Source organism: Halyomorpha halys, unplaced genomic scaffold (assembly GCF_000696795.3).
Source record: "Halyomorpha halys isolate HHAL.00 unplaced genomic scaffold, Hhal_1.1 Scaffold483.1, whole genome shotgun sequence".
NCBI lineage: Eukaryota > Metazoa > Arthropoda > Insecta > Hemiptera > Pentatomidae > Halyomorpha > Halyomorpha halys.
In genome coordinates this window covers 237,379-248,674 of record NW_027110578.1, presented here as the reverse complement: position 1 = coordinate 248,674, position 11,296 = coordinate 237,379, and the positions used below count along the sequence as shown (strand labels likewise).

Here is an 11,296-nt window from a genome sequence, read left to right as displayed (position 1 = left end):
TTGTTTTAGTGGCAAACCCATTTGAAACCTCTCGCCATATGATCAATTACAATGAATTAATTAAAAAAGAACGTGTGTTGTTATCTGAAAATTATAAATGTTTTGTAATATATGAAGTGTAAATATTGTTCTATTGAAGAATAAAGAACGTAATTATCGTTACATATATATCTTTTTTCGTTTCACACGAACACGCACTAAAATGTCCTTAAGATATTACTTATCTGGAATCAAAATTGAAATCATTATTCCAGTAGAAATGATACATAAAGGAGAAGATTTGAGGCACCAAAAAAATAAATATGTGCAGCATTAGAGGCTAAAGGAGTGTTATGTTTCACAAAACTTGGTTCCAACACTTCAATTATTTTTTAAAAGAAAGGAAAAATAATGCTAATGTAAGAAATTTCAAACTTCCTTCAGATGACATGGTTTTTGAATTTAATCTTGATATAACACTTTGAGAGAACCATTGATTTTTACAAGCTAATCACTCCTTTGGGGAGTGCGGGGAGCCCCGGGGTAAGGTGTGTGGTTACAAACTCCAAGGATCTGAGTTTGAATCTGACTGGGCAGAAAATGGTTTTCTGTGACGCTGTAGCTGTGAGTCAACTTCTGTGGGTTCTAGAGCCCTCCTGGGGCCACCCAGCCCCTTAAATTGGGTAAAAATCTGGCGGTTGAGCGTGATTCTGACCAAATCACCTCCTTGCACAACTGTTGGTCTAGTAACAGTACTTCCTTACAAAGTACTGAACCCCTGAACCTTAATGGGTTGTAGCGGTACAGATTTTTATTTTAATTTACACATAATGAATTATAAAAAAAGAAATTTTTCATCATTACAATGCAGCTGGACAAAATTAAAACATAAATGAAAGCAGTTAGTGTCTAATACTATTAAGTCCTATGTTTTTCTGGTAGGTGAGTTTATTCTGACAATTCAGGAACAATAAATTTTGTAGCAAGCAATATCTTTTTTCTTTCTCTGTAAAAAAGCAATAGACAAATAGTATTTAGATAGGAACTCTGATTAAACTAAAACTACCAAAAACCAAACTGAATATTCTATTGACCCGGTGGATCTCCAATAATTCTTGATTATTTTTAATTTGAATAAAAGTTTCAACTTTTTACAGAATGAAATGAAATCATTAATTAGGCAAAAGAGTCAAAAGTTTGATAATATTTACATGAGGGTTTTTAAGACTTAAGCAATTGGTTTACATCATTATTCAAATCCATTGATCTTACTCAATTAAATGAAAACAATAAACTATTATTACATAAATTTTTCTTTAAATAATATATCCTATATCACATTCATTATGTTCCAGTCTTAGTTTATACTCCACCCTCTGAGGAATTAGTTACTGTAAGATTTTTCCAATTGAAAAACTGAAATAACTTTCTAGCTGCCCTTTGCTTTCTTTCTTGTTTTTTTTAAATTTATTTTTTCTTTAAGACCTTCTTTATGATTGATTAATAATAAAATTTTACTCCTGAGATATTTTTGACTTAACTTATTGAAAAGTTTATTGATGTTTGACTTACTTTCAGTTTCAATAGATTTCATTATAGAATTCTGCGTTTTTTCTTGAAGATCTATGTTTGTGTCATCAACCACCCATGCACCACCACTTCTTGACCTTCCTTCCAGTTGAGTCTTTCCATGGCCTAAAATTAAGTTATTGATATTTTAAAATAGTTGAAATATAATATATTTAAGCCTGGTTATGAAGTTGTAGAACATGAACAACCAAATAACCCACATAATTTTCCATATAAGCTATAATATTTGCCAAGTAGTGTACTTCCCATCAAAATCTAACTATTTCAATTTGTAAAATCTTCCTGTGTCTCACTAGAAAGCACTTCCCTTTTAATAAAATTATATAATTGTTTTCCTATTGAATCGTATATTCTATAAAATGGATTTTATTCAATTTTACTGAAGAAAATCAGAAATATAAACACTAAATGATATTAAGAGATGTGTTATTGATGGTGATGTGTGTAGAACTAACAACTAATCCAAAGATGTAAAAGATAAGATTTAATAGCACCAATATTAGTTTTATTAGATCTAATTTGCTTTGACATTTACAATATGTGAATATAAAAAGGAATAAGGTTTTAAATCATTATTTCTTTAATCTTCACAAACATTTGTAATTTTGTTAAAAAAAATTTACTTCATGAGTTCCATTGATTGGTAAATTTTTTTTTGTCTACAAAAAAACTTTAATTGCTAGTTAAATTAAATGATTAGGGCTGTAACGTTTGTCCTATATACTTTTTAAAATAAAAAAAAAAGTAACTTTAATCATAATAAATACAAAAATAATGGATAAAGGATGTTTAGAACTCACCATGAACTGGGTTTCTTGGAGCCTGTTGCTGAGGGAGAGGAAGCTGCTGAGTTTGATGGTTATGATGCACTGCTCCAGATCCGAACATTTCCCTGATTGGCAGGTGGTGTACTCCTTGAAAACCGGCTGGAGGAGGCACATCAGTGGCTACTCTATCCCCCAGTCCTGCAAAAACGCAATGAAAGATACTTAAAATAACCTCTTTCTAAAAATAAAATCGTAGTAATAAAAGTTCTAAAGTCCATAAAATAAGAACTCAATAATCTTAGGGATTATGAGGTAAAAAAAAAAAAACTAGATTCTGTCGCGGATTCAGTTCCGGATAAAAATCGGCTGAACTTTGGCTCAACGATACTTCCATTTGTGAATTGTCCTTTCACGTTCGAATCTATTCGGGCACATTCAGCATCGGCTAAGTCCATAGTTGGGATGGTGATAAGTATATGAATTTCTTTGAATGATTCAGTAAATAAAAATTCTCTTTCGTAGAAGAGTGGTTTTAACTGATGGGTGCGATATAATTGCGAATTCTAATTGAAATTATTTTATTTTTAATGCAGTGGATATTGCAAAAACTAAGCCTTTGATGGGCCGCAGCGAAAATGAGCTGATAGCAAGAGATTATTTAATTAGAGATAATTTGAAACTAGAGACTGATAGACACAATTTAAAGAAGTCAATTTTCTAAAACTGTTCAGGAAAAGAACAAATTTCCGGTAAAACACCATAGGCAATCGGAAAGTGGGAAAATTCGGTAACAATTATTGACAAATTTTACATTTTACCTCTCCCCTCTGTTATTGAAGCACATCCCTGATAACTCCTCAGGATTTTGGCCAAATTCATCTCAACTACAACTATTGAAAAGGTGAATTTCAGCTCTTCCAACTCATGCCAATAGCGTTTAGATCTTGTGACTTTACATAAAGAAAAGAGTAGAGTAAAATTAATAAAAACTACTCAAACTTTTTTATTTTTATTTTTGCAATTATGATTTATTTATGCTATCAGGCTTGGGCTATTCTGAGTAATTTATAGAGCTCTAATTCACATCCAATTTGTCTTATCCCAATTCCTACTCTGGGATAGGTTTAAGAATAGTCCCTAGAAATGAATATTGTCATTCTAGGGCTGAATCTTAGCAGGTTTAGAATCTAATGCAATGGTATGATAGATGTAAGATAGTTCTCTTATTTACTATACAGCCACTACTGCAATAACTGTTAGTTATAATACAAAATAAATAAAAACGACAGAAAATAAAGAACACTTCCGCATCCAAAGGCATTTCCATTGCCTAAAAAGTTTTTAAAGGCAAGCGACTAAATTCGGTACGGCTAGAAACTGACAGATGGAAGAAATTGATCCAATATTTTGAATAGGCTTTACAAATTTAATACAAATATTAGGATCGGCTTCAAGTAAAAATGAAAATATTCCATTTTTCTTCTGATCCAGTTATCAGTACAGGGGAAGGAGCATATTGTTCAGAAGCGGTTACCGCACACTTCAGATTTTTGTAAATAACTCAAATAGTCTGTCACTGGCTGGGTTAACTAGCAGTTGTAATTGACATCACGATCATTACGAAAATTGATGCCAATGTTATTATAAATGAAGTACAAAAAAGACGTGAACTATTCGATTGGTCTGATTCATAGTACCACATGTGAAGAGGAAGTTAATCATAAGATAATTCTCAACTAGGCTGGTTAAGGGATAATACCACCACCGATGGTGGGTAATATGGCATGACGTTAGGTAACTTTTTAGATAACTTATGAGTTGAGAGCAGGGCTATAGTACAAGAGCCGGGAAGAAAAAAAGGCAGTTATCTCACCCCAATTTTTGATTACTTTAATGAAAACTATGTATAATTAATAGTCAAAATTGGTGAGTCTGCCAAGTATAGGTAGGGGGAATAAAAAATGGCAACTGTTTCAAAAACTTAAAAAACGCTAATTTTCCATTCGGAGCTCTATATCTTAAAAACTACTAACAACACTAGAAAACCTAAGAGCACATTAGTTAAAGAAGAGTAAATTTTCTGAAATATCAGCCCTAAAAGAGCTATTTACGTCCAACAGTTCTCGAGATATAGCTTTTTAAAAAGAAAAATTTCTTAAGAATCTACTGAAACATTAGTAGTTAGTTAATTTATTTTGAGAAATCTATATCTCAGGAACTATGTGACGTACAGATGTCTATTAGCACTCAAATTAAAGCTAGAATAATGGATTATAAAGAAGTTTATCACCTTTACCTTCGTAGGAATAGTAGCTTTCCTGATATTTGCTAAAATAAATTGATTTAATAGTTGTTCGGACAATAAGTTTGATTTATGAAAAACTTTATTTCAGAAACCATTGGACGTACAGATGTCTGCCAGCGCTCAAATTAAAGCTAGTTAAATGTACTATAAAATAGTTAATAAAGTTTATCTTTGTAGAACTAGTAGTTTTTATGATATTTGACAAAATAAACTCTCAAAATGTTAATTTCTAGTTGTTCGTATAAAATGTTGGATTTTTGAAAAAATATATCTCTAGATCCATAAGACGCACATATGTCAGCTAACACTCAAAATAAAGGAAATTTAACTTGCTAGAAAGTAGTTTATGACATTTATCTTCGTAGGGGTAGTAATTTTTATGATATTCACATATGAATATAAATTTGGCAAATAAAAATTTGTCCGAACAACTATAAATTAATTTATTTTAGCAAATTTCATGAAAACTATTACTCCTACGAAGATAAATATCATAAAATACTTTATAGCTCATTAAACTAGCTTTAATTTGTGTGCTAATAGACATCTGTACGTCAAATGGTTTTTGAGATATAGATTTTTCAAAATAAATTCACTAACTACTGATTTTTCAGTACGTCCCATACAACATTTTTATGAAATGTTGCTTTTTAAAAAGCTATATCTCGAGAACTATTTAACGTAAATAACTCTATTAGGGCTCATATTTTAGCAAATTTGCTCATCTTTAAATGACGCTTTCTTAGGTTTTCTTATGTTGTTCCTACTTTTTAAGACATAGAGCTCGGAATGAAAAATTAAATTTTTTCCTTTCAAACAGCCGCCAGATTTTATTCCCTCTACCTGTACTTGGCAGACTCATCAATTTTGACTATTAATTATACATAGTTTTCATTAAAGTAATCAAAAATTGGGGTGAGATAACTGCCTTTCTCTTGGGCTCTTGTACTACTACTTCCTCCCAGCAGCTGGTGCGAAAGAATGTAGACCATTTACTTCTTCTTTGATATGTTTTAATTTACTAAGAGGGATTTCGTTACATTTGGTTATACATCTGTTTGAAACTTCCATTTTAGGTGATCTACTGCGTTCTGAGAAATCGAGCTTGCTGTATATAATATAAGAGTGACATGGAATCCATGTGAAACACCTTATACAGACTCATGGCTTAGGTCAGGGGCGTAACGAGGCTGGAATAAGTTAAAGGGGTCTTCAAGACAGAGGGTAAAAACCATAGACATTGTTTTCATTTTAAACATAGAGGTATATTATTAAATCAATTATTACTTAATACATATAAATTTAAAAAAATGTATAATGAAATAGGCCATAGGTCCTGATGTTGCTTTAGATTCTTACGCATTGCAGAACTGGAGCAGCTTTCTTGTTACTGGACAAAACTTCACTGATTCAACTCTCGTCTAATCATCGTAACTGGACGCAAATCATTAATTAGATTGTATTATTGTAAACAAGGGGTAGTTAGTGGGGAAATTCCAAATATTGCAATAATCAGGGAGTTCGTAGAGGAGATATGAAGAATTGGGAGGGACGTTACCAACCCAATATTTTGAAAACTATGAAAATTGGGAAATTTGAGAATCTATATCAAACTGTGAAAATTATGGTGAACATTAATAAAATTATATTATTATACTAAAAATTTCTTATGAAGAGGTCAATCATTCAAAAATGTTTAAAACATTGACAGATTTCAGAGAATACACCCCAAAACTCTTAAGTAGAATAATCTTATCAGAACTATTGAAAAATGATGGAATATAGATTTCTATAATCTTATACATCCTCCACTATACATTTCTAAATATATTCCGTCCCATGGATCTGTTCAAATCAGAATATAGAAAGCTACTTGTATATATGCATTAAGAATAAAGTGTATTAATGAAATTTTTGGGCTTCGTTCGTGTGTGGAAGGCCTTCGACTACTATACCGAGATCCATTTACTTATAGAAAACTTCACTAAGCCATCGCGAATATGTTTAAGGAGATATGTTACAACATTCTATTCTTTAGGATGGATAGGGTTGTTACTTTAGTCAATTTTTTTTTTAAATTAAATTATTATTTTTATTATCCATTGTTGTATTAAAAAAAATTAAAATCTGTACCACTACAACCCATGAAGGGTCAGGGGTTCAGTACTTTGTAAGGAAGTACTGTCACTAGACCAACGGTTGTGAAAGGAGATGATTTGGCCAGAATGAACCCCCCCAATTAAGGGTACCTAATTTAAGAGGCTGGGTGGACCTAAGGAGGGCTCCTGAACCCACAGAAGTTGAATTATGGCTGCAGTGTAACAGAAAACATTTTTCTGACCAGCCGGATTCGAACTGGTGTCCTTGGAGTTAGTAGCCACGCGCCTTACCCTGGGAATACCTGCGCTCCCCTTCCAATATATACGAAACATAAAAGCTGAAGTAAACTATGCAATAAAGCCTTTAGGTTTTCACAGATTAAGTTTTGCGTTGTATGTTTGTTCGGAAGAAAGTTTGTACAAGAGGAGAGTTATCCAGGCAGAACAAAACATGATTATAGGAAAAGAAACTATTGGTAAAAATATTGAATTTGAAGCTGTAACAGTCGTCTTTAGATGTAGGGCTAAACTTGAAACGCATGACTAGAAAGTAAACTGAACGAATACTGATCGAATTTGAAAGGAATGTGTTACTTATGTTCTTGTGGTTTTATGTTTTTAAGATTTTAGAGAAAGGTGTTATGATAACCATTCTTGATGTTATCAGCATCAAACCTCGGGGTATTTTAAAAGTAGCACTATACTTGTACATCCAATCCTGTAGCCACCTTTACAGTATACACCGTGGAAGCCTCATAATAGAAAATAACCTTCGTCTAATATTTGTTCTAATATTAATACGTTTTTGAGGTGCTCCAGCGATTCTTCCTACAATTATTATAAATAAATTGAATATAATTAAAACAGATTTTTAAAACATCAAATTAAAATGAGTAGTAATTGGAATTAACAGGCTATTCAGCAAATACTCCTGTGTTGATTGTGGTCGTATTTTAATTGATTTAAGTTTTTATTGGGATTTAGCGTCATTGCATGCTATAAGTTTACTATTCTGAGAAGTTTGAGATTCAGTCGGGATTAATATCAGACGATTCTCTTGAATAAGAGCACTATAATACGTTATTAGAAATGTGATGCAATGGTTTAACTATAGGTGGTAAAATACCCGTGCTTGGGTATCCTGATAATTTGGTATTATTGGGTATAAACGAGGAAGAGAGAAAGAAATACTTTATTTATCTATGCTGCCTAAATACATCAGGTTGCTATCTCACACAGCATACTTATCAATACGTAATCGGACATATATAAATTACACATACATGGTATAATAAGATATAAAGAGATATAATATACAATTTTTTTCCCCTATAGTTTCCTTTTACAATCAATTTCGGTCTATACACCAAATACAAATGTTACAGTTCGTTCCTTTTTTTTACTTCTCACTTCTGCTCCTCCAATTTCACCATTTCACAATTTTTTAATTCACCCGATCAACAAATTCGCTCTCCGGAATTCACCCTCATAGTTCCTCTTCAGTGACCCGCTAAACAAATTCAATATTAGACGGCAATGTGAGATCAGACCATCATTCATAGTCACAGCAGTAGATCAGTTCATCAAAAACAAACAAATAGATACATTTTACCGGTTACAGAAAACACTTGAATGGATAAATAAGTTTAAAAAAACAAAAAACAATAGTACTAATAAAACTATTCAACTACTTTGATATAAAAATATATAAAATTAAATACAACTACTTTGATAAAATGTAGTAAAGAACAAATCTCGAAATTTCGGTATACTAATAGAAAAGGAAATATATTTGAACTTGTACAGTGGTTTATGTATTTAGGTTCTACGGAAATTAGAAAAACGATATTTATGAGGACATAAAAGCGAGGTTAAAGGTGTGAAATGCTTGTTATTTTATATATATTTTTTTCATTCTGTCGAGAAACTCAATAGTGGAAGATTGTTGATTGACCGTGTGTATTAATGAATGGAATATGGTCCGGGTGCGGAAAAAAAAAAAAAAAAAACTCAAATAGTAAATGGGTATATAGTTACCTTTATAAGACACACCGTCGAAGCCTCATAATAGGAAGTAACTTTCGTCTAATATTTGTTCTAATATTAAAAATAGTATACCCATTTACTATTTGAGTTTTTTTATACCGCACCCGGACCATATTCCATTCGAGAAACTAAATAGTTAGAATTTACATAACAATGTTCCTTACGTGCGTGGCCTACCTCCACTAAAGGAAAATCCAGCGCCTTAAGGTTTTTGAAAACAAAGTACTCCGTTAAATATTCGGACCGAAAAGAGATTAATTAAACGGAGAATTTAAAAGGCTACACAAAACTGAACTGAGGAAGTTGTACCTTATAATATAATTAATGTTATAGCAGCAAATAAGATGGGTGTATAAGGTCGTAGGATTTATTAACGATTCCTAAAATGTTAATTAACACTGAACCGACGGATAAATATCCGAAGCGTAAATCGAAACGTAGGTGGAAGGATAGCGTTAGGACTGATTTAGTAGATTTAGGTTTGGACGTGAGTCACTGGACGTATGTGAGAGCAATTGATGGTATCGGTATCGAACCATGGGGATCGCTAAACCTTTATTATTATTATGTGCTCTAAGTAAAGGATGGACGGGTAAAGTTAACAAGTTAATGACTTAGTTTAACAACAATGAAATTGAGATTTATCTAGGGATTCCGGAATAAAAGTCAACCAGGCTTTTATTCGGATCAGTTCTGCTTCTGATTCCTGCTTAGATGCTGCATAACTCACTCGGTTACTTTAGGCTCAAGCGAAATAATTTATTTTTTTTGTAAAAAACAAAACAAAAAAAAATATGAAAATGCTAAGAATGTGCATACGTGATCCCCATTTCAATGTTACCTAGGGATTGTACTAACATTAGCAATTTTAAGGTAAGTATTTATTTATACGCTTTATTTTACAATGCGGTGTTTATTCCTTTTGAGATATATGTTCAATGGTCTACCACAAGCATTATGACCGCCATCCATTCTTCCTCTGCTCGATTCGTTATCGACGCAGTTGGACCCTGAATTTGCAGGTGGACGCAGAGGAACAGACGGACTGATGGTACGTACGAAGTAGATGAAGATAGCTAATTAGGAGAAGAGGAGATAGGAGGTGGTGTTATTTACGGAGGGCGGTCGATAGGAGTGCTGAATGGAGGCGGAGCGCTATTGATCGGCGCAAGCTCTCAATGGAAGCCTCTCTCAATGGGGCGTCATCATCATCAACCAGGCGTCCGCAGTCTCTCTCCGCCCCCGCTTCAACCTTCAACTAAAATAATATTTCAACCAAATCCTATATATTTATAAACTATAGCAGAGTATATATATATATACAGAGTATAACATATCCGGTGTAGGAATGAAGAGAATGTTGTTGGAGATCGTTACTTATCGGAATTTTGAGATAAATATATATATTCAATATTAATTATATATTTTCACTATTATGGATCATAGAAAAAGGTGGAATATTAAGTCGTAAAAAGTCACCATAAACAAACATAAATCGAAGGCTGAGAACATATCTCACTACTTTCACTTACCACCCTACTTACGTCGCCAGGTTTTGTGTACAATAGATTTCTGGGCTCGTGATGTAGTTATCGAAAGGGAAAAAAAAAATTTTTTTTATGACTATTAAAAACATATTTTAGGGTTACTCGAGGTGGGAATAACGAATATAAATTTTGTTGCTGCCAGGAATACAACAGTATAACAAAACCGTAATTCAATCGGGAAAGATCGGTACTTGCTATTTTCCGTTCGAATCAGATTTTTTTTTTTTTTTACCAGCTCTACAAGTTTTGAGAAAATCGAGAAAAGAAAATGTGAAAATTCAATTTTATAAAGTAGCACTTCTGGCTAGCCGATATCATCGATAAAGTCACAGTTTAATCCCTGGCATACACTAACCTTAAATATGTAACTTCAGTTTCCTAAAACTTTTCTTTTTTTAACTAGGCTGACCTCAGACACACACACAGACTCGCATACATGCAGACCATTTTGCGATACCTGAGTCTCGTTAATTTGAGTTAATTGTGTCTCTGGAAACACTCACTACTACTTATCCGCTGTACTAGAGGATACTGACAGTTGACCCAATTTCTTAAGATATTCTCTTGCCTTGTTCTACCGTCCCTTTTTATCCTCCCAAGTGATGATGATATCTTTGTCGCATATTATTACTATAATTATGGCAGAAAACGAAAAACCGATAGAAATTTGGAAATTCTTACGTTCGAAGGAACTAATTTTGTGGTTTATTTCGTACTGCTAAAGAAGTAGGAAAAGTTGTAATTTTCTCTAATGCAACAGCTCAATTATTCATAAAATAAATTGTTATTAATTCACTTTAACTCCTGAATAACTGTGGAAAACTCATGAATGAAATCAATTTTTGTTGGTTTAATGAGACAGTATTTGCTCCAATCAGACCAGGAAGGATATCTTATCCTACTAGTTAGCTTTTCTAACTAAATATAAAAGGTCGAAAAGTTACAAGATTTATCCAGGGGTCC

General features: G+C 32.6%; 1 protein-coding gene across 1 annotated transcript in view; it reads right to left on the bottom strand.

Annotated features, from left to right (window-relative positions):
• Positions 1 to 11,296, bottom strand: part of Lrp4 (LDL receptor related protein 4) — an 82,415-nt gene that overhangs the window by 44,610 nt on the left and 26,509 nt on the right. Inside the window, exons 2-3 of the mRNA XM_014424904.2 lie at positions 2,370 to 2,534; positions 1,552 to 1,674 (exon numbers count right to left, since the gene is read on the bottom strand). Coding sequence (XP_014280390.1) covers positions 1,552 to 1,674; positions 2,370 to 2,534 — 288 coding nt within the window. The remainder of the gene's footprint in view (positions 1 to 1,551; positions 1,675 to 2,369; positions 2,535 to 11,296) is intronic.